This window comes from Coloeus monedula, assembly GCF_965178545.1.
Source record: "Coloeus monedula genome assembly, chromosome: 24".
Taxonomy (NCBI): domain Eukaryota; kingdom Metazoa; phylum Chordata; class Aves; order Passeriformes; family Corvidae; genus Coloeus; species Coloeus monedula.
In genome coordinates this window covers 7059910-7087867 of record NC_138804.1, presented here as the reverse complement: position 1 = coordinate 7087867, position 27958 = coordinate 7059910, and the positions used below count along the sequence as shown (strand labels likewise).

At 50.7% G+C, this 27958-nt stretch overlaps 1 protein-coding gene across 6 annotated transcripts in view; it reads right to left on the bottom strand.

The window, feature by feature from the left end:
• Window positions 1-17446: 17446 nt before the first annotated feature.
• Window positions 17447-27958, bottom strand: part of LOC309581806 (lethal(3)malignant brain tumor-like protein 4) — a 39954-nt gene continuing 29442 nt past the window's right edge. For 5 of the 6 annotated variants that reach the window (XM_082296609.1, XM_082296613.1, XM_082296614.1 and 2 more), the window contains 2 exons: window positions 24719-24781; window positions 17447-21415 (listed from right to left, as the gene is read on the bottom strand). In XM_082296609.1, the coding sequence (XP_082152735.1) occupies window positions 21287-21415; window positions 24719-24781 (192 nt within the window). In that variant the 3' untranslated portion in view covers window positions 17447-21286. The remainder of the gene's footprint in view (window positions 21416-24718; window positions 24782-27958) is intronic. The other variant, XM_082296611.1, reaches the window with a different exon arrangement.

Sequence of the window (27958 nt, the reverse complement as noted above, 5' to 3'; positions counted from 1 at the left end):
GGCACAGCACCCCCATTTCTGCACCCTCATCCCCTCCTCTCCATCCCCGCGTGCCCATCCCCTCATCCCCATTTCCTCCCCCCCGTGCCCACATCACCATCCCCACAGTGAGCAGCATCCCGCAGCTCTAAGGACCACGGGCACATCCTGACGCACCGAAACTGCCAATCCAAGCACACTGCCACCCCAACACCACACCCCAACACTCCAGTAAGTGCTGTGGAGATTCCGCCTCATCTCACCCAGACGCCCAGATGTTCAGCAGGCAGAGGCACTTTCTCGGCCTTTAATTAAAAGTGCACCAAGGTCACATTCCCCAGATCCCCGCTCTCCCTAGGGAGCCACAAAACAACTCGGCAATTCCCTGTGTGACTTTGTGACTGACACCCCACAATCCACAAGCAGATCCAGGATGTCTCTATGGCAGGGAGCACTTCCCGGGAAAGGTTTTTAGGGATAAAGCTCAAAAACGAGGTGCAGGACACCAGTCTGTTCCTCACCTGTCTCTGGCGAGGAGCATCATCCAGAGGGTTGATGATGAGGGAAATAAAATCCCCAGTTCTGGGGGAATTCTGCATGGGGTCAGTTCTCTGCCCCTTTGGCAGGCTCAATTAAAGCAACTTCTGTGAATCTTTGGAGTTTCTTGAGGGAAGGGATTATGGCTGTGGGCCCAAGGTGCCACCTGCACTGCTGGAGTGGAGTGATGCCTCACTCATCCAAGCATTCCATGCAAGGAACACACCTGCCCAGGGAGGACCGGGATTTGACTTTGGCTTTTCAAGCTGTTCAAGCAACACATTCAAGGTCTCCCTTTGCCACCACTGGAACCCATCTGGGCACCCCATGATCCAGAAGAAATTAATGCTTTTGAGCAAAATTTGATTTCTATTCAGAGGCTGTACCTGTGCCAGGCAGTGCTGGCCAAAGATCCGGAGAGGGAAGTGGTGGGAGCTCAGTGCTGGTGGCTTTCAGAGCAGGGGTTGGCAGTTCAGCAGCATGGGCAGGGCAGGGGGCTGGCAGCATGGGGCTGGGAGAGGCCACCAAGCTCCAGCAGTGCTTCTCCCTGTACAGGATCCTGCTCCACAGCAGTTTTCCAGTCCCAGGTCACCAGTGATGCTCTGAGGGAGCTGGTCTCCCCCAGGGGTCAGCTGTTAATGTGGGGAGAGATGCTGGACGCAGGACTGGGGGAAAGGGAAGCTGCCTGTGGTTCTCCAGGGTTAAAGGTGGACTGGGCAGGGCAGGAAGAGCTCAGCCAGGATCTTCCGCCCTTCCTAAGACAGAAGCTGCTGGGATGGGGATATGGGTTCCTCCTGTGTCCTTGCAGACAGTGGGACCACGTCCCTCCAGAGGAGAAGAGGGCTGAAGAGAAGAACTCACTGGGGATAAAAGTGACAGCAGGGAGAGAAGAGGGGGCTCAGGGAGGAGGTTTTGGAGAAGAGCCCATGGCAGGGCAGAGGATGTACAGGACCAAAAGCTCAGAGCATTTTTCCTGTGCCCTGGGAGAGGGTGGTGGTGGCGGCTCTTACAGACACATCTGGGATGGAAGGAACAACATAAAACAATATGAAAAAGAGCCAGCACCACTGTGTCTCTTTAAAGAGAGAAAAATTGGATCTCATGATAACTGGGCACCTCCTCTTGATTTTAGGGGGAGGGAGGGGATCTGAGTCCTTGTTTAGAAGCTCTGGTAATCCTGGAAAAGCCCTCTGCTCTCTGCTGCTTCAGCTGGGGACCGAGTCTGGGCTGAGGGACCATGTGGATGGAGGAAGGAGGACTAGACAGGGAGTGATCACAGCCAGGATCTGAGATCAGAGAGAAGGAATGTTGTTATGGAGAGGCTGAAAGCTCGGGGTGGGGATGACTCATGCTGGAGAACATACAGCTGTTGGAGCGGGATTTGGCACCGGCTCGCGGGGCTGCAGAGCCTCCCCCATTAACAGAGAGGGGAAAGAGGAGCCTCCACGATGGCTCCAACCTGGCGGAGGCAGCTGTCGACCTGTGCTGGAGGTGATGGGAGCAGAATGCTGCCTGTCAGAGTGGGGTCACGGCCTGGAGAGGTATTTTGGGCAGCAGAGAGGGCTCAGCAGTGAGGTCCCCTCTGGCTGAGGGATGTGCATCCTCAGCACCAGGGCTCCTCTGCTCTCCATGATGCTGCGCTGGGGAAGAGCAGTGGGGCTGGGATGGGGCTGGACAGGTCAGCTGTGAAGGGCAAGGCATGAAGCAGACATTCCCCCCTTATCTAGTGACAGGGAAACCAAGGCATGGAGCAGAGATGCTCCCTGTGGGCTCCTTGGCCCATGGTCACGCTCTCTTCATGCTGGGAGAGGTGGATTGGGCCTGGAAGTGGTTTCTGTCTGCGGAGTCAGACCACCATCCCTCCTGGGCTGCTGGCAGCTGATGCTTGTAGGGCACCAGAGCTTCCATCCAGCGGAAGATGCTACAGCAGCTTCCCCAGAATCCACTGGCTGCCACAGGGATAAGGGGGAGAAAGAGTCCCCACCTCCACAGGAGCCAGGGCAGGCAGGGAAAGAGATTTGGGCAAGGCATTAGGAGCGGAAGGGTGAGCCCAGCATCTTCCCAAAGTCACTTTCAGAGAGATGGTTTTTGTATGATGCCTGCAAATAATCACAGCACCAGATTCCCAGTGCCGTGGGATAAAAGCTCCATAGGCTGCTTTGGAGGTGGCCCCATTACAGGGGTAAGTGAAACGACTGTAAATACAAACAGACTTGTTATTAATCATGCTCTGTAAATGTGGAGTCATTATCTTCATGTCCCTGGAAAAGTAATTATCTCCAGCTTTTCAATAAGAACTTGAAAAAGCCTAAAGAGTTGAGTTCTGGAAATGTCATCCATCTCCATGTAGAAGAGAAGCCGCATATTTTCACATATTAATGCAAGTTAATCGAATTTACAAAATGAGTGAGTTTTAATACATCTACAAAGCTGTAAGTTAAATGCCTCATCCCAGGGATTTATGACACGGTTTCGCAAACTTTTCCGGTGTTGGACACATCCTGTGATGCCGTGTTTTATTGTCTAGCCAGGGGTGCTTGTGCAGGACACAAGATGGGATCTGATTTACAGATCTGTCCTCCACTGCCATGTACAGCAATCCCTCCTCGCATGAGCGGGCTCAGGGGTGCAGAGCTCCGTGTAATGAATTCCTCTTTCCAAATAACCAAACCCCAATGTTTTCCAGTTGAAGGGAACATCAAGCCAATCACTTCAGGCCAAAGCACAGCTCTGTGAAGTTTTATGCAACTGAAAGTCCACAGAAACACATCCATGCTCAACCAAAAATATTTGGGAAGATGATATTGCCTGCTGCATTTACACTCCTGATGCTCCAGCAGCCACTTGGGGAGAGGAAGAGCAAGAGGAGGAGGGAGAAAAGGAGGAGGAGGAAGCGAGAGGCTGCAGACCTGGGGCAGCACCTGCCAGAAACTACAGGGCAATTGCATTTTCAGCTTGGACAGTGCAGTGTCAGCACGGCTGGGCAGGAGATCTGCACTGAAGTGGGTTTAATGTCAGCCCATGTCTCTTTAACACACACTGTGAGCTCACAGAGCTGCAGGAAAGGTGCTCGATCTTGTCTACACATACCCAGCACTCAGTGAGTGGCTCAGGCTGGGGTCAGTGCAGCCAGAATGAATTTTAAGCTGCCAGAAGCATTCAGGAGAGGGGCTTTTGCTCCGCGTCTGGTCATCGCTTGCTTTTCTTGGTCACACAAAGGATCCAGCTCCTGATGGGAAGAGTGGACTGTCTTGAAGGATTATCCCAAAGTGCACCAAAAAGCTCATCCTTCTATCTTTTCACCAGATTTCAGAAACTTTCTTGCATTGAAGTGTTTTGGTTTGTCATTTCAGTTATATCCTAAATTACTAAGCATTAATGCTTGCTAATGTTGAAGTAACAGAAATAAAAGCTGAAGTACTTCAGCTAAAGCTGGGATGAGGTATTTCACAGAAATGCAATATTCTGAGATTGCCTTTTCATTTCAAAATGAGCCATAACATTTCCAGCTCCACGTGGCTCTTGGGGGGGAGGTAATTTGGATTTTCAACCCTTTATTGCTTTGCCAGAGCAGGCAGGGAAAGATTTGAGAGAGTCTGGGCTCTCACTGGCAGCAGCTCTGTGCAACTCTGGTGGCTTGGGGCAGAGGTGAGGGATCTTCCTGATGTCTCATCCTACAGGAGAAATCCCATGGGAATCCAATGAACCCAAACTTGAACACACACCGAGGGAAATGCATTTTAGATCCCGTTTAATCGAATTGCTGAACTTGTCCCTGCAGGAGCTCAGGAACAAGCTCAGAAGGGGCAATCTCCAACGGAGGGGAAGGAGCTTCATCGTCAGCTAACGAACGTGGTCGATGGGATGACGGGATGACGTCTGCGTTGCAGAAGCCCTCAAGGCATCGTCACTCTGAAGGGATGGAGCACACCAGGGAAGCACCATCCTCCATCCATCCCTGACCCATGCCAGGATCCACATCCCAAAACCCTCCCATTCCTTGTTTGTTCCTTCCTTCATTAAATCACACCCTTGTTAGCATCAGGCCTTCATTAGCAGCTTGCAGGGGGAGGGTGCTGTCCCCTGCTCGAAGCCTGAGGGAGGTGAAACCACAGGGTCTGGCAGGGTCCCTTGTTCCCACAGTGGGCCATGGAGCCATCCTGTACCAAAAGCCCCTTCCCAAAATATCCACTTTGGTGATGCAGGAGCTGAGCATCCCCTGTCCACCACACAAGGAAAACCGCAGGACTCAGGTGCTTGGGCACCCATAAGACAAAAATGTCCCTTATCTGCCTCGATTCGCAGGCTGAGGACACATCTTGGGTCAGAACATTAAGTGGCCATTATTGGCAATTCAGATACCTGAGCCCAGTGTTCCCAAAATACAGTGAATATCCCCAAAGCAGAGACATGCCCTCACCAATATTTCCTCACTGAAATGGTGTCTCTTGCTGTGTCTGAGCACCAGCTCTTCCAGCAGCCCCAGAGAAGGCTCTGGTTCTGCTATCAAGCTGCTAAAGGATTTGTAAATTTAAAAAAATTACCAAACCAGCATAAAGAAATCACCCAGTGCAACATCCACAGCCTTTTCTTGTGCTTTAAAGTTGGTTACTGAGGTCAGGCAGGAACAGGAGGAGCCTGTGCAGTGCCTCAGCACTAACACATTTATCTGCTCCTTGGCCCATCAGCTGCATCTCAGCATCTCTGGAATGTTATTGCATTTATCCGTGTCCCTGCTTCAAATAACATCCAGGGAGCTGAGACCTCAGGAGGGGGCAGGACTTGGGCAAGATCCCCTGGAAAGGGAGATGAGCCCAATCTCAGCATAAAGCTTTCTTGTTTGGAATATTCTGCTTCATCCTGGGATACAAACTCATCCTCTGCATCCCTTTCCCTGACAGATTTGGATCCCCCCCGCCCACATCACCTCACAGACATGGAGCCAGTGCACAAAGAGCTTCTCCCACTTTCTGGAGCATGGGAGGATGTGGAATCTCCCCCACACCTCACGGCAGGGCACCCCCTGAGGCTTTCAGGGGATCTCAGCCCTACAACACCAGAACCCCAGCACGGCCCCCACAAATCCTTCCTCCCCTGCTCCCCAGGGACACCAGCCCAGAAGCAGGGCTGGAGCTGCGCCCTGGTCATGTTTAAGGTGGTGATGGTAAAATTAACCATTTGGGGGGGTTGTGTGGGGACAGAGCAGGGTGATGGATTTGGAGCTGTGGGACCTGAAGGGCAGGAACACCCAGGCATTAAACAGCAACTTTCGGGGAACTCATTTCCCTCTGTTCAGCTCAGACACAGGGATTTTCTCTCCCCTGGGAAGGTCCTGGAAACCCCCTGGCTGCTCAGTGGGTTGAGATGTAAAAAGCCATGGGGCTTACATTGGGCTGGGATTCATCCAAAGGACACATTTCCACCCAAAGGGCAGTTTCCTACCCGAAGCAAGCCGGAGCAGAGCCTGTTTGCCATATGGTGCAGGCGGGAGCAGCTGGGAGGAAGGCTGTGGAGAGCTTCCACAATTTCATCTTCGCAATTTCTTCTCTAGAGTGAGAAGATCAAGAGGAAAAAGAAACGGCAAGGGGACATTTGCAGGCATCCTTCTCCTTCCCTGCTGGAAAGGTCAGGTGTTGAGAATGGAAATACACCACACCAGTTTTTTCCAGGAAATAATTTGGGCTCCAGCACCTCACTGTGCTTGACCTTCCCAGGTCACTGGAGAGGCTCCATAGGCAGAGGAGAGCAGGGAGAGCTATTAAGGTAATGGGTGGGAAGTGGCCATGAATAAATCAGCAGCATCTTTCCAGCCATCAAAGCCTGAAACTCTCCCGTATGGAGCGAGGAGCAGATGGGAAGCAGGGTGATGCATGTGTGGTTTATGACAGGGGTTATCCAATGCTGTTACCTACAAACCCAAGGGACTTGGCCCCATGCATCCCCATGCTGCTGTCATGGGGGGATTTTGGACCTCACCCCCCAGCCCTGCACAGAAATCCCCTCCCAAAGCCACTCCTGAGCATCACGGAACAAAGCCTTTCCCTTTGGAACAGCTCTGGGCTGGATCTGTGCAGGGCTTTCACACTTTCCGTTTGATGCCACAGATGAGAGACAAGATGTGGAGAAGCACCACCAGCCCGATACCTCCCTGCGACCAGACACATCCTTCTACCTCCAGCTGTCCAGCCTGGCCCTGGTAATCCCAAATCCCAGGCATTAGACATTTAATCTTACATTTTATCATGTCTCCTCTTACCAGAGGGTCTGAAATTAAAAGGGAAGGAGGGAAGAGCTGAGCTCCTGTGAGTTTAATTGGTTCTGGCTGGTGGATAAGAAGGAAGGAGGGAAATGCAGCAGTTTCTTCTGCTGGCTTTCCCTGGTGTTTCCTGAGAAGCTGTAACTATTCCAGAGGAGGGGAAGAGATGCAGGATCAGGGGAGGGAGGGACAAATGCCCCCTCCCAGGACAGAAGAGGAACTCGTGTTCGTTTCTCAGCTGGCCCCGGGCATGTGGAGCTGAGCCAGCAGCCTCGACTGCACCCCGTGAACATCATTTTCCATGATGCAAACTGGGAGAGGGGGAGAGGGGCCGAGGCAGGGCACGGCCGAGGCAGAGGTTTGATGCCTTTGATGTCCTCTCCTTCCATGCAGAAAAGCTGGAGGCATCTCCCCTGCCCCCGGCTGGTGCTGGGGAGGGTCCCACTCGGGCTGTGAGAGGGGCTGGGTGCTGAGCACTGGAAGCAGGAGCGGGATGGACTGGGCATGGAGCCGGAGGGGATGGGGGACAATGAGCTGGGGACCAGGGATCCCCATTTCCAAGCACCGGGAACTGGCAGCAGACTGGATTTGGCTGTGGCTCCCAGAGGGTACACGGTGCAGGTCACAGCTCCTTTTGCTAATGCCCTGTGGGTTCTGGGATATAAAAATTCCAGTTTCCATTCCCTCCCCCTAGCCTGTAATACATCCTTGGGACATCTCAGTTTTTTATCCCAGAAGTTCCAGAGCAGGATACAGAACCATTAACACAGGATACTGCACCATCCTGCTTGTCATCCCTGGATCCTGCTGATGTTAATCGAAAAGGGTGCTGTCCTGGTTAACAAAAGCACTTATTTAATTAGTATTGGCAGAATAGATAATTTTTAATTGCATCCCCCATTCCCCAGATGAAATGAGGAACTGTACTTTGATCTCAATTGAAATAACTATTAGCAACAGGTATATGTTATATATAGATATATTTTATATATGTATCAATACATTATTTTCTAGATGAAAATAAGCAGATCCACAGCTGACTGGAAACGAGAAAAAAGTCCAGGTGGTGAAGCTGTAGCCCCACTTTTCCTTATTTATCAGGGAAAAGCAGGATGTAGGAGTTCCAGCATCCCACAGCAGTGGTCATTGGCTGGGGAAGGTCACTGGGAACCACAGGCTGGGATGCTGCAAGATTTCCCCACTGCCAGCCTGCGGGAACTACTGGGAGAAGATGAATTTTGGAAAAGCCTCACGTACTTAAAGAATAATGCAACCTGCCAGGCACTTAGTGCAGACAGATAAATGGAACTGCCAGCTGGAGCTCAGCCAGGGGAAACTGCCCGAGGCAGAGGCTCTGGGGACAGGGATGAGCTTGGGGATAAGGCAGGACACGTCTGGAGCTGACGCTGTGGGGTCTTTCCTTGTGTGGATGTGCAGAGGCTTTGGAAACAGGGCAAGATGGGGAGGTGGGATGTGCAGTGGTGCTGGGCAGGGTCCCCCAGGGAAAAGGGGCCCACAGAGAACATTCTGCAGCTTAAACTGATGGTGAGAACCAGGCTGTGCCCGCTGCCGGCCGAGCACCCTCCGTGCCGTGCTCCATATGGCAGCTATTACCGCTGGCAAGGGAGCCGTTTGCACCATGAGCACACACAGACACACAGACACACAGACACACAGACACACAGACACACAGACACACAGCTCCCCCCGACAGCCCCTGCCCTCCTCGTGCCTAATTAGCCCCACATTCTAACGAGCCGCGGGTGACACCGCCGCGCCCAACTCGCCCCAGCTCGCCCGGCACGGACACAGGACGGCTCAGCCATTCTCTGCCCCGTCCTGTGCTTCGGTTCTTGGGCAGAAACATCCCAAAGCTGCCACTCCAGACCCTGGGAGCAGGCGCTGTGTGCTCCTGCTCGCTGGGAACAGGTTTGGAGGGGGTGGCTGAGCGCACAGGCATTTACGAGCGAAGCCAGTAGTGCTGTTTGCAATTAAAACAGCCCAGCCCTTTTCAGAGCAAGGCTGCTTCTCGCCCCTGAACCTCAGCAAGCTTCAAAGCCCTCGGCTGGAGTTCATTGGCACCGGGTGAGTTTTCACCCCTCCTCTCCAAGAGGTCTCTGGAAAGGACTCGCTGACAGCACGGAGCAGAGCCGAGGAGGCTGGGTGCTGGATGGAATTCGGGAGGGCAAATCACACCAGTTACGGCGCTGTGCTCAGAAATTTTACCTTGGAAACACCAAGCCTCCCACAGCCCATCCCAATCCACACTCTGTATCCATAATCGCAGAGAGTCGCTGCAGCCCAGCGCCCCAGCGCCAGGCCAGGAGGGTCACAGCCGAACGGCCACCACTGCGAAGGCAGCAACAACCGTGAAAAATGCTCTTTATAATCCCTCTGGAAAGGATTAAGCCATGCTGAATGCAGAAATGAAGACATTTTATGGCCACCTAAGGACTGAGCAAGGGAGGAGACACCAGCAACAGGACCCATGAGGGAATGAGTGGAAATAACAAGGAACTGGGTTTTTTTGGGGAGCAAAAGGGATAATTTTCATTTAGGGAACCTGACACTGTTTCTTCCAGTAAGTTTTCAATTACAGACTGGGTAATGGAAAATCCTGTAATAATTACATCCATGTTGTAGTGCTATGGAAAATGCTGTAATGAGATTAGGTCTGTGCTGGGCTCCTCTGGAGAGCAGAGGGGCAGCATGCACAACTTGCCCCATGTGCCCATTCCCCTCCATCCTCTCCTGCTCCCCACAGAACTGCCAGGGTTTGGGAGCTCTCCTGATGCCCAAATCATGTGGTGGGGAAAGGCTGTGGTTTTCTCCCACTGTAAGAACAAGCTGGAGGGAGTCAGTGAAGGTCTCAAGACATGGCTCTGGCCGAGGCTTTCCAGCACTCTGATCCTCTCCAGCTTCACCATCTCCATCAGTGAGATTTTTCCTGGAGATATTTATGGCTCCTCCTCTGTTGCTTTCCATGTCCCACTGAATATTGCATGTGCTACCATTCCCCAAGGACCGATAGTCTGAAGAAATCTGATTCTTTTCTGGAGCTGCTAAATGGCACCTCTGCCCTTCCCTGGCGTGATCAGATCTGTGCGTTTACCACTGGTTATATTTGCAGGCACTTCTGGGTGTGATTAGCAGCTGAAGACTGTCAAGGAGTCAAGCTCAGGCGTTAGAGCCTCTCTGGGGGCTGCTGAGAAAACAAAAGCAGCATTTTTCCTTTCCACAGAGGCTCGTGGTAGAGCTCAGCAGAGATGGGTGGTGGCAGAGCCACCCTGAGAGGTCTGAGCCACCCACCAGGGTCCCAGTCACCCATGAGGGGTCTGAGCCACCCACAAGGGCCCAAGCCACCCACCCCATCTATTCCCAGCCCTCTTGCCATTGTACATTTGGCTGGAGATCCTGACCCAAACACAGCAAGAAAAAAGGTGTGGGAGCTAAAAACAGGGTAAAAAAAGGGAAGAAACAGGGAGGGGAGGAGACGTGCAGGTCCAAAGGGAGGGGGGGAATCTGTGCCATGGGGCCTTCCAAAGCTCTATTCCTTACAGAAGTGCTTATAGAGATTATTATACTTAATTTATGTAGATCTGCACTGGCACTAGAAGAACTTAGAAACGAATTAAACAGCAACTGAAGAACAGCCCTGGCCTTGGATCTCACCCAGAGGGAAGCAGTTCCTGGGAATCCTGAACCAAGAGGGAGCTCAGCTGTCAGAATGCTGCTTAATCTTCCTAGAGATGACATTAAATCTGGGGTGATTTTATGGGGAAAAGGGAAACAAATCAGCTCACAAACCCCGGAGTTCTCCCAAGGCAACAATGGAAACTCTTTTGGCATCAGTGGCCCAGGGGAAAGGGATCATCTGATGAGCAATGATTTTTGACACTGTGTTAAGTAGAAGACTTGGATCCAGTCTCCAAGTGACTGTCTAGATGAAATCCAGGGGAAAAAAGGAGATGCCATTTGGGCGAGCACTTTGCTAACCTTGTTAAGAGGGACTGGAGCAATTACACACATGGCTGTAATAGGAGAGAAAATAATTAACACTCTGGCGCAGCTCAAGTGGTGATTTTATGAGTCCTGATGAAGCTGAGCTCCCGTAGGAATATCAGGGTGTGGGGGTTTTTCCACTCTTTTGGGACTATTTCATGATCTTGCATACAACTACTGAATTTTTCCATCTATGGATTTAACTGAGCTGCCCGAGCAGCTGTGAATTAAGGGATCCTCTTGCCCTGTGAGGACAGAGCCCCACCACACCTCACCTCACCTCACCTCTGGGGATACTTCCCAGCTGATGCTTTCCTGAAGTTATCCAGCATTTACCAAACATTGCAAGGAGCTTTTCTAGGTTAATCATCCTCAGAGCCTGGGCAGGCAGGCATGAGGAAAGAGGAGAGAGGAGAAAAATCCTGCCGTGTTATTACAATAAAACACTCAATAAATACTAAGGAAAGCATTCCATACATCCTGCCTGAAGGAATTCACCGCGCTTGACCTCAGCCAGCTGAAAATCAGCTGTCCCCTGGGCTCACACGAAGGTTAAGGGAGAAAGTCAGCATTTCCACACATCTAATCCCAAAAGAGCTGTTTAAGGAGAAGGGGATTCCTTCATTTCCACAGATTCCTTCAGTATCCAGTGCTGGAGCTGAGACTCCTCAGACAACACGTTCAGCTTTCTGAGGGCTGATGCCACTTGAAACAAATCAGACCTTTGACAGTGCCCAGCGTGTCTCTGGACCACACCAGATCACATCAAAGCTGTGCTATCTCATTCCCAGCTCTCCCTCGCGTGCCAGGGAGAAGGGCTGAGAGCCGGCAGCACTTGTGCGCAGCAGGAACAGGCTCAGGCTGGAGCTCCTGTCCTCGCTTGCCCTCGTGCACAGCAGCTGAGCTCCCTGTGGTAGCTACTGCAGGCCCTGCACCCGTCTGGGTGATGCTCCTCTCTCTCGAACCAGGCAATAGGATGGTCCCCCAGGGTCCAAAGCAAAGAGCAGCCCAGCGGGAGGAGGGCAAGGAAGGTGAAAGCACCTGGTGTTCGCAGGGCGTCTCTGACAGAGCGAGCCTGACCCTGTGGGATCAACAGGAGACTTTGTTTTTTTTATCCCTTCCAGCAATTAATCAATTTTACTGCTAAACAAAGCTGACTCTTTGAAGGGGAGGTCTCCTATTTTAAATCTTGTTTCAGGGGAAGTGGTGGATGATCTCGACCAGACGTGTCTTCTTAAAGGGATGCAGATGCTACTGCTCTGGCTGAGCACCCTGGAAGGCAATGGAATCCCAGAATATCCTGAGCTGGAAAGGACCCACAGGGATCATCCAGTCCAATCCCAGGCCCTGCACAGACACCCCAAATCCCACCCTGGGCATCCCTGGCAACGCTGCCCAAACGCTCCTGGAGCTCTGGCAGCCTCGGGGCCGTGCCCATTCCCTGGGGAGCCTGGGCAGTGCCCAGCAGCCTCTGGGGGAAGAACCTTTCCCTGCTCTCCAGCCTGAGCCTGCCCTGGCCCAGCTCCAGCCGCTCCCTGGGTGCTGTCCCTGTCCCAGGAGCAGAGATCGGAGCTGCCCCTCGGGAGGAGCCGCAGCCCCGCTGAGCTCTGCCCTCAGTGTCCTCTGCTCCAGCTGGACACACCAAGAGCCCTCAGCTGCTCCTTGTGTGGCCCCTCCTGACCCTTCACCAGCCTTGTAGCCTCTTTTGGATGCCTTCTAGGATTTAAGACCAAACAGCACTTGGAGAATTCACTTTAATACATCATATTCCTCTTCAAAAATGAATTACCTCCTTTCTAACAATCTGAAGGACTTAGACACATATTCCCAGCTCTTCCCACTGGCAAAGCTCATGCAGGAAGATCAGATCCATTGCACCTGGGTGACAGAATGCTCCTGAGGAGGTCCCGGGCTGCAGCACGGACCAGGAGCTCCAGCACCTCACCAAAGACTGTGAACCCCTGATGCCTCCGGTGCTACTTATGCACCTCTTGAGTGTGGGCGAGAGCCAAAGCTCATTGTTGAGTTCTCCTGCCATGGCAAGCCTCCAGCTGGGGTGGATATTGATTTTTGGGGGACATTAACATATTATTCTCCTCCTGGTTATCACCACAAGCTCTTAGTGGCTACAAGTGGACAGAGGCTACTTTGTCTGTGCTCATGTCCAGTCTTTCCTCTGCAGTTACAGGGGCAAGCTCTGTGTTTTTATCCTGCCTGCAAGAAAATTCTGTGGCTCCATGATCAGAAGCTCCAGTTCAAGTTTATAAAGGTTTTCCATTTGTAGTGGATACAGAATGCCTTGCAACATCCAGCTGGAAATAGAGTGGTAACATACAATAGAGACATGCACAGCATCACTCTTGGTTCTTAATGGAATTTGCTTGTAAACAGACATAAACAAGCACCAGCTTCAAGGCAAGAGAAAAGCTTTGGTGGCTCTTTCCTGGGGAAACCTTGTGCAATAGTAAAAAAAACCCATAGTCTGCTTCCTGCCCTGCTTACAGCGAGTCCTCGTAAGAGAAACTGCCTGGGTATAAAAAGAAATGACTCACTGAAACTGGTAACACTGAACACAACTTGGTTTTGATCCAAAGCCAAAAATGCTTTATTTATTTGAAATGTAAACGGTTCCTTTATCAACTGCCTGGTTCAGGGGTTGTTTAGGGCAGTTTCCTTCCAAAAGGTTGCTCAGCCCAGAGTTTTGCAAAATCCTGGGAAACAGAGAAAGCAGCAAGGAAGACACAGAAACCCTGTTGGCTGATTTATGGAGAGTGGGAAAGGGGCCTCCCATCCCTTGTGAAAGCATTCCCAGAGCTGCCTTTGCTGGAAACTTGTTGCTGCCACAAGACGAGCAGCGCAGCTCGTGCTGCAGCCACCAGCATTGCTGCCACCTGCACCCAGCACAGCTCCGAGGCTCCTTTCTGCTTCCAGCCCGGCCTGATCTCCCACTGGGGAGCACCGTGGGGGCACAGGGATCCCGACAGAATCCCGTGTCATCGCTGGAGCCACTCCCCTTTGAGCGCCGTGGGATTCCTGCTCGCTTTGGGTCACCCCAGCCTGGCTCTGGCTGTGGTGCTCGGTACAGTGCTGCTGCCTCCAGCTGGGCTGGATGGACCCAGTGCTGCTTGCTCTGGTTCATCCTGGGCTTTCTGGCCATGGGAAGGGTCTGCAGCCCGGCTCGGTGGGAGCAGGGGAGGCTGAGATGCTGCTGGAGCTGCGCTGCTGCTGCCCAAGAGCATCTTCTGCTATTCTGTTACAGGATTTGGAGGAGCTGGTGGGAAATCCGATCCAAGGGTCTGCCTTGACCCCACCAGGCCCCGTCCCCTGGTGCTCAACTCACCACCCCCAGGAGGGACACAGGGAGAGTGGACGGTGTTGGGAAGGAGGGATGGTGGTAAAGAGAAGGGGAGGCCCATGGGGTCACACACGTGTGCAGCATTCATGGAGGGGAAGGGGATTGATGGTGGGATAGCAGCAGAATTAACTGATTGCAGGAAGAATTGATTGGTGGGGAAGGAGCATCACAGGGCAGGGAGATCCCACAGGCACAGCCAGAGAGAGGAAAAAAACCCAGGGAGAAAAAGGGAGAAGGTGCTGCTGAGCTCTGAAGATTTAATCTGGTTAATTCTTTCAGCATGTGGTGTGCTGGCAAAGTGCAAGGAGGAGAAAAATACCTGTTTGTGGGGAAGAAAACAAAAATCAGCGTTTCAGCTGTTGTGTTTCTTCTGAAATGAAGAGCAAGACCTTCCCCAGCCATCGACCAGCAGCACAGACATGCTTAGGAATGGGGAAATTTATATCCGAGCCTCTTCTCTGGCCTACGTCAATTCCACCCATGTGAGAGACGAGTTCAAGACAGAGTGAAAACCATCTGGAGACTCATTGAATAGTTGTGTGGTCCCACTTGGAGCAGCAGAGACACAGCACAGCCCCCCCTGCTCCAGTCCTGCCAGGGATAACAAACCCGGAGCCGTGGGCTCCAGGCACCTGAGCCTGGAGTGGAAAAGCCTCACTTGAGTTTTAGGAGGGTGTACAAAGCAGAGGCGTTTTGGCAACCCCAACCCATAGAGCTGCTGGATTCCAGCACAGCCATGACCCCAGCCATGGAAACCACCTCAGTTTGGAACAATCTTTTGGAAGCGTTTCTGAACGCCCGGGGAATTTGAGTGACTCAAGTGCTGAAAGGGACACGGACAATGCTCTGGTTTAAAAAGCTCCTTAAACCAGCATTGCTGCAAAAAGCCACTCCATGGCCCAAAAGGACCCACTGCTGATGACATGTGAGGACACCAGGCTGAATGATGCTGAAGCCATAACCACATTTTTGAGGACAAAGCACACGATTAAAGGCACTGGTGCCCTGGCCCAGGATGGGAGTGGGTAGGAAGGGGTTTCCTGGGGGATGCCAGAGCCCCTCATGCCAGCACCTCTGGGGGCTCTGGCACTGATACCCTCCTGCACAGGCCTTCAGCACATTTCTTGGAGAAACAGCTGGAAATGTTCCAGCAGCAAATGTATCCGACTCCAAAAAATATCTTGCTTACATTAGAAGTGTCTGGATGGTGAATAATGTAGAGGAGAAAGTGTCATGGGGCAATTAATAAACTGAGGCTGTACTTGGTGGCAAGGAGAAGAAAATATTAGGGGAAGTGACAGGCAAGTCAATAAACAGTGGAGTGTGATTTGGGAAAGGTCTGGCACTTCTGCAGCTGGCTGGGCAGGGCTCAGCCAGCCCCACCCTTGAACCCTTCCAACACTCCTCTTTTCTCCAATGCCACCCTCCTGAAGCTGGAATTTGCCCGTCAGCTGCAGAGCGCAGGACGGGGACAGCAGGTTCCCTCTCCATCCAGCCCCACATCCTTCTTCCCACTGGGCTGGGCTCTCAGGGGAGTGCAGTTGGTTTGTCTTTACAGTTCCTGCTCCTGGGAGAGTTGTAGGATTTGAGAATTTTAGGTTGTCAGATGAGGTTTGTTGTGGAAACCAGGGTGGTGCAGGATCCAGCCAGTGTGAGAAGGTGAGAGCTGGGGTCTATACCCCCTCCTTGTACACCCACAGCTAACAGCAGGTGAACTGATAAAATGAGAGACCCCTCTAATCCCTGGGGCGTTTGCAAACCCTGCTGGGAACTGTGATGGTCTTGGCATGAGGAACAAACCAGTCCCACAGAGCGTGGTCATGGCTGACAGAATAACTTGAGCACGCAAAAAGATCAGGTTTTCCCTGCCCAAGGAAAAATATGGACAAAAAAATTCCATGTTTGCCTGAGCAGAATAATCTGCAAATGCAATCAGCCATTTGGGTGATTGATGGTCCCTGCTCTGCTCAAACTTCTCCATCAAAATCGTGGGGAAAAAATCGCTGCTGCAGAGAAACTCAGATCTCCGAAGTGCAAGGACACAGCCACACATCCCAGCACAGCCCCGAGGGAACTAACAAGAGTACAGAGCAGCATTTGATGTTCCCGAGCCTGCTCCAAGCAACCCAGCTCCCCAGACCAGGAATCCGATCACGGTAACAAAAGCAAACAAGCCGGGGTTTAAATAGAAGCAAAAAACCTTGGAAGAGAAAAACCAATGAGAGTGAATGTTTACCCCGAAGATGGGATAGTTTAGAAATTATGGCTGGGAGCCAACTCTCTAATATTTTTAGTTTCAGAAGGTTTGCAAACCTCAGCTGCCAATGTGGCCCCAGCTCTGGTGCCCTTGGATGGGTGCCCTGCTGCAGGTGCAGCTCCAGCACCTGGGGAGGAGCAGGAGGAAAAGTTCAGTGCCTCATTTTGGGGCACGTTAGAGAATGGTTTGCAATTTATCAGCTAATTATGATTAGAGCAGAAACAGGTAAGGTTAATTATCATGGTTATGGTCACAGAGTGAAGACGCTCAGGGGGGCATTAAGGAAAGGGAAAACAGACACAGACCCCAAAATGCAGAGTTTTAACAAGGATTCATACTGAGAACAAGTTCTTGCTAGTTTTAGTTACAAACCCAACTTTGGGAGTTGCTTTAGGAAAATGAAAAGTTCTGGGATGATTTGTGATAGGAAACCATGAGGGATTAAGTAATCCAAGAGGAAACCACAAGCCTTCCAGTGCCTACAGGGTCTCTGGGAGAGCTGGAGAGGGACTCTGGACAAGGGCCTGGAGTGACAGGACAAGGGGGAATGGCTTCCCACTGCCAGAGGGCAGGGAGAGAAGGGATATTGGGAAGGAATTGTTCCCTGTGAGGGTGGGGAGGCCCGGGCACAGGTTGCTCAGAGGAGCCACGGCTGCCCCATCTCTGGATGGTCTTTAAGGCCCCTTCCATCCCAGATCATCCCAGGATTCTGTGATTAAAACCTGGCAGCAGCAGAGGACAGTGAGGAACAGGGCATTGGGCACAGCTGCAGCAGCTGGTGCTGTCCTGTAAACACATCAAGGAGAGCTCAAGTACAGAGATGAGCGATACAGACAGAAGAGATAAAAATGAAGATGCTGCCTTGTTCTGTGACTGCCAGATTTAGGTTTAGGGGAAGGACAACAACGTGATGACCAACCCCTCCCCGTGGCAGCCCTCCAGGGCAGACAGCCCCATGCCTCCCCGAGCACCGCTGGGCTCAGCCCCGCACACAGAAGAAACAAACCAGGTGTGAACGTATATTAATTTTATTCACATTTCCAGAGGAAAGCATCGGTGGAGTGCAAGGTCATGGCTATTGTCGAAAAGCTCAAGTATTTGGTTTTAAACAGGCAGACATTTCTGAGGCTGAGCTGAGCCCCTGCTCCCTTCCCCTGCACGTGTTTCCAGTTCAAGTAACAGGAATCTCCAAAATAAGCTGGCTCATCACATGATGGGGGGGATGTCAAAAACCTTAAAGCTCTCTGTGGTATAAATCCCTAAGCAGGGCATAGAAGTAGCAGGCAGGAAATCTCGTACAGCTGAACTGGCTTATCCCTGGGCCGAGTGTCGGGTTTTTCCTTCGGCTGCGGAGTTTTGCTGTCGGCGACGCCAAACGCTCCTGTCCAACTTTAATGCAATTCATTACCCAGAGCTGAAGTTTGCTGCTACTGGATTATGAGGATGATGGTTGGTGATGGCACAGAAAAATTTTAACAGGACTCCCAACCAAGGAGAAAAAGAGAAAAGGAGAAAAAATTTGATTGCTTTGGATTTCAAAAACAGCGACAAGGGAACAAAAACACAGCCAGGAATAAGATTTTGAGAAGTGGAACTTCCCAATTGCGCTGCTGGCCCACGGGAACTTGTCACAGCTCCGGGCTGCTTCTAAGGAATATATTTGTATTTCTAAGAGACTCCTGGGTTCAGCTGGGCCAACAACTGGTTCCTGCTGACATCCAGCAGACTTGACATCCTCCCAATCCCAACTGGCATTAACCACCTTCAGTTTTGCTCCCCACAGAGCCACAGCTTTTGGATTTTTGCTTCAAAGTGCACGTTTCAAATCACACAAGGCATCAGATAAGGCCTCTGCAGAGCCCTGGCCGTGCCACAGGCCTGGAGCATGGCTGGGAACAGGCGGAGCAGGGTTTGGACAGGCAGCAGGACACGGGGCAAGCAACACTCCCTGACACAAGCAGAATGGCACCAGCAACTGATGAATTCCTAAGTTATGGGACTAAAAGATGAGCTGGTTTAGTTCTTTTCTATCTTGTAAGTATCAGGGAGTTTTAAATGTGTCCAGTGAAGACACTGGAAGTCTTTCTGCCCTGTGAAGTTGCCGGATTTTATTGGAATACAGCTATATTTGGGAAAGGAGTGGGTAATAGATGTGTGCACATTCTTGCTTGCTCTGCAAAGACAATTATCAGATTACAAAAAAAGGCACAAGAAGCACATTCCTCCTTCTTCCATCCCTAAAAGGTTCCTCCTTCCCCCCTGCTGAAAGCACTGCGCTGGCTGTCACTGAACAACCTCCAAGTACACATTTTCCTCTTTGATCCAGCTGGCTCGGAAGCCCCAAGGATTAAAGATTTCTCTTCTGTTTGAATAATTTCACTGACTAGAACCTCATTGCTTGTTTAACCGATTCTCTTCATCCTCCATCTATATATAGTAAAAGAAATGGAATTAATATTATATTTTGGTTTATTGCTAGAAGCAATCTGCTGTTCCCCAACTCAGGCTCCCAGACGAAGGAGGTGAAACAGAAAATCTGGCAGGACCTGCTTGCTTGAAACAAGAAAAAGGCAAAATTGCACTTGCCCCACCTGGCTGGGTGTCACAGAAGGGGAAACTGGGGCAAGGAAGGGCTCAGGGTTATTTACCAAGTCAGTGGAGAGCCAGGAATAAAACAGCCCAGCTCTGGATCCTCTGTTCCAGTTGTCAAGAAACAATTTTGCTTTGCCCAAAGGCGAGTTCTGTCAGAGGACAGGACATGCCACTTACAATTCAAGTCTTTATGTCGACACTGGATGTGCAGAGCGGGATAAAGGAATGTGTGACTCTTTGGTGAATATCCTGGTTATCATACTAAAAATGCATTTTAATAAACTAAATTCACCCCTTGCCTAGTCCTTAACACTGCAAGAAATTTCTCCCCTGCAGCTGCCTGGCTGATATTTAATGGTTCAGCTATTAAACATCCCACCAAACCTGTGTCTTCTCTGTGAAGGCTTAAACTCCTTAAATTCTTATTTAAAAAAAAAAAAAAAAATGGAAACAAACTGCTCTAAATATTATTCCAGGACTGAATGGCTTCAGTGGTGTGGGTTCTACTTACAATTTTAAGGAACCTTCTGCTTCAGACAAGTCACAAGAACCTTCTCAGCAGCAGGAGGGTTGGACAAAGGACGTGGGTGACACAGGAAGGGGGAACAAGTGTGTTCCTTGTGTCAGTCACCACACAGTCACAGACAGCGTGTTCACTCTGTTCCCGATGGCTCCTGGGAAGCCACGCTGGTGGCAGAGATGCCAAGGGAGTTTGAGGTGCCTGTGGATGGATCACGACACCCACACAGCCTGGCAGAGGCTGAGGACAGAACCTCCTTTGGCAGCACCAGGTCACAGCCCCAGTGCTCCCAGGGATTCCCACACACAGGATTCAGCCTGGCAGCTACGGATGAGGGGTGCAAGGGCTGCCTGAGCTGAGGCGGTTCTAGAACAGCCAAACAACTGCCAGGGAGAGTGGCCAGAGGGGGAGCCATGAGCTGGGGCTGCCAGGAGCAGGTGGGAACACCGAGCGCAGCCCAGCGGGACCCACCGCGTCTCCCAGGGGGAGAGGACAGCTCGGGAAGTACCCGTGTGGAAAGCCCCGTGCAGGATGTCCATGGGCTCTGAGGGAGCAGGAACCACCTGTGCTCCCATCCAGGAGAGCACAGGCTGCACATGCAGGAACACAGCCACAGGCTCCACTCCTTCCCCACAGAGCAACTCTCTCTTTTGGGAAGTAATTGTTCCCCCACTTTGCTGTTTAAATCCCGATTCCTCTCCAATCTCATATCCCTGTGTGCTCTGCCTGCCTGCCTCCCAGAGGCAGAGGAGCTGCTGCCCTCCAGCTCTCTGGCAGAACACACTGAAGTCCACCTCAAGGGGAGAAGGCCAAAGCACTTCACACTCATCAGTCGGGATTGTTCAAGAGAAAAGCCATTTGTTTCTAGGAAATCTGTTCACACACACTCTGGCCACTGCTGGGTTTCCAACTCCTATTCTGAGCATTTGGCTGACAGTGGAGAGGACGAGAACAAACATACATCCAACCCCCAAGTGCTCCTGATTGTGCCATTTTGCCAGAAGATGTTCCTGGCCCAGAAGCAGCTGCACAAAAGCACTGATAGCAGAATTACAGCAAACATTTCTCTCTTTGTCTCCAGTGGCAGATGCCCGTATGGGATCTCTGCCTACCCAAAGCTCACCTGCAAGCCCCTGCTTCCTCACAGGCAATGACAGCAATGAGGACATTTGGTTGCTGGCAGAACCAGTGCAAGCCATCCCTGATGGAAACCCTCTGCCCATGCTCCCTTCCTGCTGGGGTGTAGGCAGCCCAGCAGCCAAGGGTATCACAACAACCAGTAGGGAAAACTGGAATTTAACGATCAGTCCTGAAAAGGTCAGCTCCTGAGTCACAGCAGAGAAGGATACGGGGGAGTTGCTTTGAAGTGCATCTTTTTCCTCTCTCTTTTATTACAGAACACATTAAACTCGCTGGTGATCACTCAGTCTTTCAGGCACTACCACTGGACGCAAAGCCAGTTTTACTCAAAACTTTCTTCTTGCTCCTGCAGCTCCACCAGTGCTACCCTGGATTCCCCTTAGAACTGGAGGTTTCTTCTCGATCTCAAAAAGAGATTGATATATCAAAACCAAATTCAATTACAAAATATAATAATATCCTCTTCTTGGAAGTGAAGCTGCCCCATATTCCAGACTGTGGCAGGATTTTTATAACCTCAAACCATTTTTACTAAGTTCTACTTAAAATACGTCCGAGTCCCAATCCACCTGTCCGGCGCATTGTAATGCTCACAGCTGAAGATCCATCCCCTGTCAGTTCCTCCTGGGATCTGCCAAAGGCCTCTTCTCAGTTGTCTTCTGCAGACTTGAACATGAGGATGGCATTGTAGATCTTCAGAGCAGGGCCCAGCTTGATGCTGAGTATTTTGACGATGTCGTTCTGCTTGAGGAGCAGGAAGGCCTCGCCATCAATCTGCTGAGGTTGGAACACGAACAGGACAGGGATTAACCACCAAGGGACAGGCAGGATTCCCACTTCTGGTCATTCTGGGATTCCTCCCTTGTTCTGGCACCTACACCCCATGATGTCCCCTTTTCAAGGGGCACAGACCTCATCTCACAGCATTTTTCCTAGAAAGGGAGAAGCTCCAGGTGTGTCCCTGCCCATGGCAGGGGGTGGAATGAGATCAGCTCTAAGGGCCTTTCTAACTCAGACCATTCCATGATTCCACATGCTATATAGACTAAGGCGTAGTGAAGATACAATATGGCTGGAAAAACAGTCTCCTAATCCACCAACAAGGAGATATATTCAATTAGATGCATATTAAGCAAGTGATTAACATACTACCATGTGAAAATCCAGGATGCTGTAGGTAGCAGTGAGTGAAATCATGACATACTGTTTCTGGAAAAGGTTAAAAATTCACTTGAGCAAGAACATCCACAGAGACAACACAGATATAATTAATACAAACCCCAAATGCTGCAGGGATGAAGCCAAAGATTAATGGACACAGACAAACAATATGTGTCTCCCTAAGTTATTCCATTAAAGTCCATTTACAGAGACTGACAGCGCCTCCTCCTCTCACTTGATGCTCACCAGTGCAGCACACGCCACCGGACACTCAGCCCAGCCAGAATAACAATTCTGCTATTTTTGTAGTCTTCCCAACTAGAATTTTTTTGGACGTCAATGCCTGGTGCAAGAGGAAACACTGAGTAAACCTGGAAAACACATAATTAAAGCAAAGAGCTGGCAGCCAGGAGATTCGGTTTTCCCACCTTTCACCAGACAAGAGACCCTCAGCAAGTTACTTAACCTCCCGCTTCAGTAACTGGGAGGAACTGGGAAGTTAATTCCTCCACGGGGAATGACAGCAGTGCTCCCAGTCCACAGATGGCCACGCCATGTCCCTGAATCTTATTTTCAAGCTGCTGCGAGTCTACACTGCTGCAATGAATGTGTTAAAAATAGCTTGAAACAAATGGGACTGTGCTGCTTAAATTAAATAATAGAGTCAAGAGGAGCAGAAAACTGCTGGAAAACAGTCCTACATTGCAAAATGGTTTTGTGTCCAATGTTATTTATTCCTATGCTTCATTTTCACCACATTGCCTCACACTTGCTTATTTTAAACAGTCCTGCCCTGACTGAACTGGACCTAGAAACGAGTCTGTGCTTTATTATTCATTTCTTTGTTCCATCTTATTTGGATGGGTTTTAGAATTCTGTGCACAATTTGTTCTCTTCACTCCTAATGTAAGCAGCAGCTTATCCCTCTCCAGCCCCCCACCAAGGGAAGTCTGCAGGGATTTATTTATCCTGGACATGAAGCACTTGGAGGCTTATCCTGGACAGTGCAGGGAAGTTCAGCTCTCCTGTCACTCACACCTGTATTCTGGCCAAAGCCAAACTGCTAAAAGGGTTTTAATTTCAAACTGACCATGTGGTTTGAGCATAAACTAGAAAAACAACACAAGCCCCTCTAGTTTGGCATAGGGAATCACACTTTGAGGCCGCAGAAAATAAGGATTAAACCAGACTGCGGCTATGGCACTCTCAGAACCAGAAAGCAGTCGCTGTGTTCAGCACCAGAAGAAATAAAATACATGGAGAATGGCTGGATTTATTAGAAGATCTGCTGGTACATCTCACCACTGAATACACCTTTTACACTCAGCTACACCGAAAGATGGGTCCATTTGAGTAAATTTCACTATTCCCACTATATTCACTTAATGAGTATTCTACTGTACTGTCACGTTGGGGACAGTGCTTTATGCAAACCCCCATTTCTTTTGCTTCCTATTTTGTGTGTGTCTGCATGATTTTTAAAACAAGGGAAAACAAAACACAGATACATAAATCCACAAAATGCACTGCAGCCTGATTCCCCCTGAAAGGGAGCCAGCTCTGGAGCAGACAGCAATTACAGAGCTGCCCTTTCCAGTCACTGCCACGGAGGAGAAGTGACTCCAGCCCTTCCCCGGAGCTCAGGCTACAGTCAGACAGGAGAGCTCTGAGGACAGAATCACAGAACCATGGGATGGTTTGGGTTGGAAGGAACCCTAAATCTCATCTCATTACTCCCCCTGTCATGGGCTGGGACACCTTCCACTGTCCCAGGCTGCTCCAAGCCCTGTCCAACCTGGCCTTGGACACTGCCAGGGATCCAGGGGCAGCCACAGCTGCTCTGGGCACCCTGTGGTCTCCCCACCCTCACAGGGAGGAACTTCTTTCTAATTCCCACCCTCCTTCAGGTAAAGGCCACTGCCCCTTGTCCTGTCACTCCTCATCCAAAGTCCCTCTCCAGCTCTCCTGGAGCCCCTTCAGGCACTGGAAGGGGCTCTGAGCTCTCCCTGGAGCTTTCTCGTCACCAGGTGAACACTCCCCCCAGCTCTCCCAGCCCGGCTCCAGAGCAGAGGGGCTCCAGCCCTGGAGCAGCTCCTCTGGATTCACTCCAGCAGCTCCATATCCTTCTGATGCTGGTGCCCATGGCTGGAGGCAGCTCTGCAGGTGGGGAATCACCTGAGCAGGACAGATGGGCAGAACCCCCCTCACGCGCTGCCCACACCATGGGATGAGGCCAGGACACGGTACATCTGTGTAAATTCATCAGGGGCCCCTAAAGAACTCCAAGTGACACCTGCAATGTAAGTGGAAGCTGAAGCACCCAACAGACCCTTGACTGTGCTCCACCTAGAGAGGTGTGCCAAAAACCAGCACAGCCACACCCTGTGCCCTTGGAGGTCTCCCAGAAGCCACGGTGACCACACCAGGAACGGGACCAGAGCCCAGCCTGGTCAGGACAGGACATTGACAGGACACACCTTACACAGGACATGCTCTGACTTCCCAACCTCTACTCGTCCAAAGAAAAGGTTCCCCTCCTGCTCTCAGCCCAGACCATGGGGGAAGCCAGCGATTCCTGGGAAAGCCTGTGCCTGCCAGGCTCCCCAGGAGGAGCAGGCACATGTCCTCGTTAGAGGCAGCAGCTGAGATCCTCACTAACCCTTCCAACAGGGCATCTTTAGAGCAGTGCCAAACCCATGGCATGACGGTCCAAGACAGGATGTTAAGCATAAGCTCAGGGATTGGAACTGCAGGGGAAATTTAAAGCAGCAGGATGCAATTAGCCATGCTGGAATTCAGTTCCATGCTGAGGCTGCCTCCTAAATACCACAGACTCTGCAATGACACGGCTGAGCAGGTCTGAGCTCTCTGCCATAATTCCAGGGATCTGAGCACAGGGTCTGGGCACACCCCGCTTACCTCTTCCCTGAACACAGACGCTTGTTCTTTGCAGCCAGGCAAACGCTGGATAAAGCTCACCACCTGCAATTGCATGTGAGAGAAAGGAAACACAGCCAATTAAAATGAGACACCATCAAGCAGAACCCTCTTAGTTCTGTATGAGAATTCTCTATGCAAGAATCTTTAAACTTTAATAGTCAAAACTCTCACATTAATGAAGGATATAGATGGAAAACACTGCTGGGTAAAACACTGCTGGGTTGTTGCTGCAACTCCTCTGCATGTTTTGGTTACCAGCAATAACTGCTCCTATTGCCATTTGACCATTTCTCTCCCTGTAAGAATCCAGCTTCTCCACTCCTCTAAAAGGTCCTCACAGAATCAACACTATTTTTCGAGATTTAAAGCTGTATATGGCTTACACTATTTTAAACCCACTCATGACTTCACTTTCTCTACAATACTGTTGGAAAGTAAAACTAACAAGAAAAAAGGATTTAGACCGTTTTCCACGATGACATGCCTGTAAGAGACAAGATAAACCAACTGAATGAGCACTGCTGGTTTACTAACATCTAGAGGCAGAAGAGCTGGGAAGGAAAGGAGTTTTGGTTCTATTTAATCTGTGCTAGGTGCACAGGATCCACAGAACCAAGAGGATTCAACAAGTAAAAGTTAATTTTACATTTCACATTAGGGAAAAATCTTTCTAAGCAAGGAATCTGTCAACATTTGGAACAATCTCCCTGGAGTCATGCAAGCAGCCCTGGGGTTGCATTATGTAACACCAAGGAGTGTGAGGAGCAGCCCCGTGTGCAGTCGAGGATGACTTAATGTGCATTGTCTTCTCCAGCTGCAGCCTCACTGGTTCACAGGAGATTTGTATATTGAGGCATAATCAGATCAAACATCTCCTGTTAATTGGATGCTCCCTTGCAGGAGCAGCTCTGCTTCATGAGGCGTAACCATGTGAGCTGTTGCAGATGTGACATTTCTTCCCTGCACACAAACAAGCAGCTGGGAGGGGTCACTGTCAGATACAGGCTCCCTTCAACTCAGAATTGTCAAAGTCTCTCCTAAATCATGTCCCTGCACCTCCAGATCATCCTACCACTAGACTTGGAGTCATTCCCTTCCCCCCAGTTCCAACCAGGCAGGAATGGGCTCTCAGAGTGCCCTCCAGGTTTGCTCTGCCCTGGCAGGAGCAGCCCTGACTCCCGTGGTTTCTGTTATGTAACCTGAAAGCAGAGCATCCCTCTCCTTCGTCCTTCTCTTCTGCTCCATCTTAAAGGGAACCCCTAAAATCTACATCTCCATTGGGCAGTGACTCCAAATTTTCTTCTGTAGAAGTGCAAACTCCTTTTAGTAATCAGTAACAAAATACTACTTTCCTTTTGAGTCTCCCACCCCCGCTAATTAAAACACAAATGAAAATCCTTCTGCCGGGTCTGGTTCCTTCCAGAATTTCAAATACAGTTGGACCCTTGGGGCAAGAGCTGAGTGCTCTTGAGTGTCTGTGGCACTGAGAGGCTGGCAGACATCTCCAGGGAATGAGCTGAGCTTGCCTTGCTCCTGTGTCCTTCCCAGCACAACTGCTGCTGGCTCCTGTCACTGACACGGAGTGACAGACCTTTGATCTGCCCCACAAGTCCTTTGTAGGGACACTGCAAGCTCCCGGCGCCACTGGAGAGGCCTCCTGAACACAACAGGAGCTCTGGGGTTTACCAGGAATGGAGAATAGAGAGGGAAGGAAGATGCAAGAGAGAAAAAGGGAGAGAAGGTCCCCAGGCAACAAGACAGACCCCAGGTACCACTGAGCCACTGTCACTGCTGGGGAGGAAGGTTCTCAAACCAAGATGGGGCAGTTGAGGGATGAGGGAGGCTCGGGGCACAAGGACAGAACAGTGACACCACAGGAAACCAACACAACCCCACAATGGTGGCAGGGAAGCCCTGAACTCTGGGAAAGGCTGACACTGGAGGGGCTCACGGTGAGGGTGGGACAGGTGCTGCACAGGTTGGGAACACAGTGGGATCACAGCTTTTCTGTGAGGAGGTGAAAGGCTGCTGGCCCTTCCTGCTGTAACCACCTCATGGCTCACAGAACTGTCTGCTGAAACTCCTACACTGCCAAAGCACGCTGGTGAAGGGAAAGAGCTCTGTAATCCTGAGAACACCCTGGTAACTGGATGTGACCCTTCTGGGAGGTGCTGATGTGTGACAGACACTGAGATCAGCACAGACAGGTGTCCCTTGGTGACAAAGCAGCCCCACACTGCACCCCTTCCACAGCCACTGCAGGACTGACCCCTCCCGAGGCCCCGGAGAGGCGCTGGGCTAACGGGGATTGAGAACCCCACTCACAGTTGGCACAAGGACAGTTCCCCACCTCCCCCAGGCATTAGCATTTGGTGCAGGATTAACTAATGAACACTACAACTCTAGCACGTCTTAATGTTCTTCTATGAGTCAATAGGCTGTGCTCTGAAAACAAGACAGGAAGCTTTCAATAAATACCAAAGCTGCATTATAGTAACCACTCTTAGTGACTGCTCAGTGTTACCACGACTTTCCTAGCTTGAGGGCCCCTAAATACTGCTGCTGCTGCTGCTCTGCCATTTCAGCTGTTCTCAACCAGCAGAGAATTAAAGCAAGGTTTTTTTCCTTAATGTGGGTTTTATAAAATAAAAACAGCTCTTCAGCCTGAAACCAAAGGAGAATTTTACACCCCCATCACTCCTGTTTCAGATCAGCAGAATGGACTCCTTTGTGCAGCAGAGTTCAAAGCACAACCCAAAGGCAAATGTTTGCCCTGCAGGAAGATGTTGGGAGCCCAAATGCCGACAGACCAAATGTACTTTGGACTCCCTAAAACACAGCAAGTCCTGCTGCTTTCAACTCCCAGACCTGTGGCTACATTGCACTGCACATGCTGACCCTGCAAGTGCTCAGAGAGAGCCCAAATTGACTCCTCTGGGAATTTGTGATGAACATAATTTGCAAAACCAGACCCACTTTACTGAAATTCAAGATAAAACTTGTAATGACTTCAGCCAGTCCATTTTGGTGCTACAACTGAGCTTTTTAATGTGCCATTCACACTGCTACTGGCAGCCAAAAGTTCCCCGGTTGTTTCAGGCTGCAGCAGAGTTCAGTTTATTCTGGGTTGGAATCACTATATCCAGTGCCCTGCATCCATGTCTGTGGTCCCTGCTCACACTCATTCATTATCAAACTAATATCCCAGTTAAATTTACC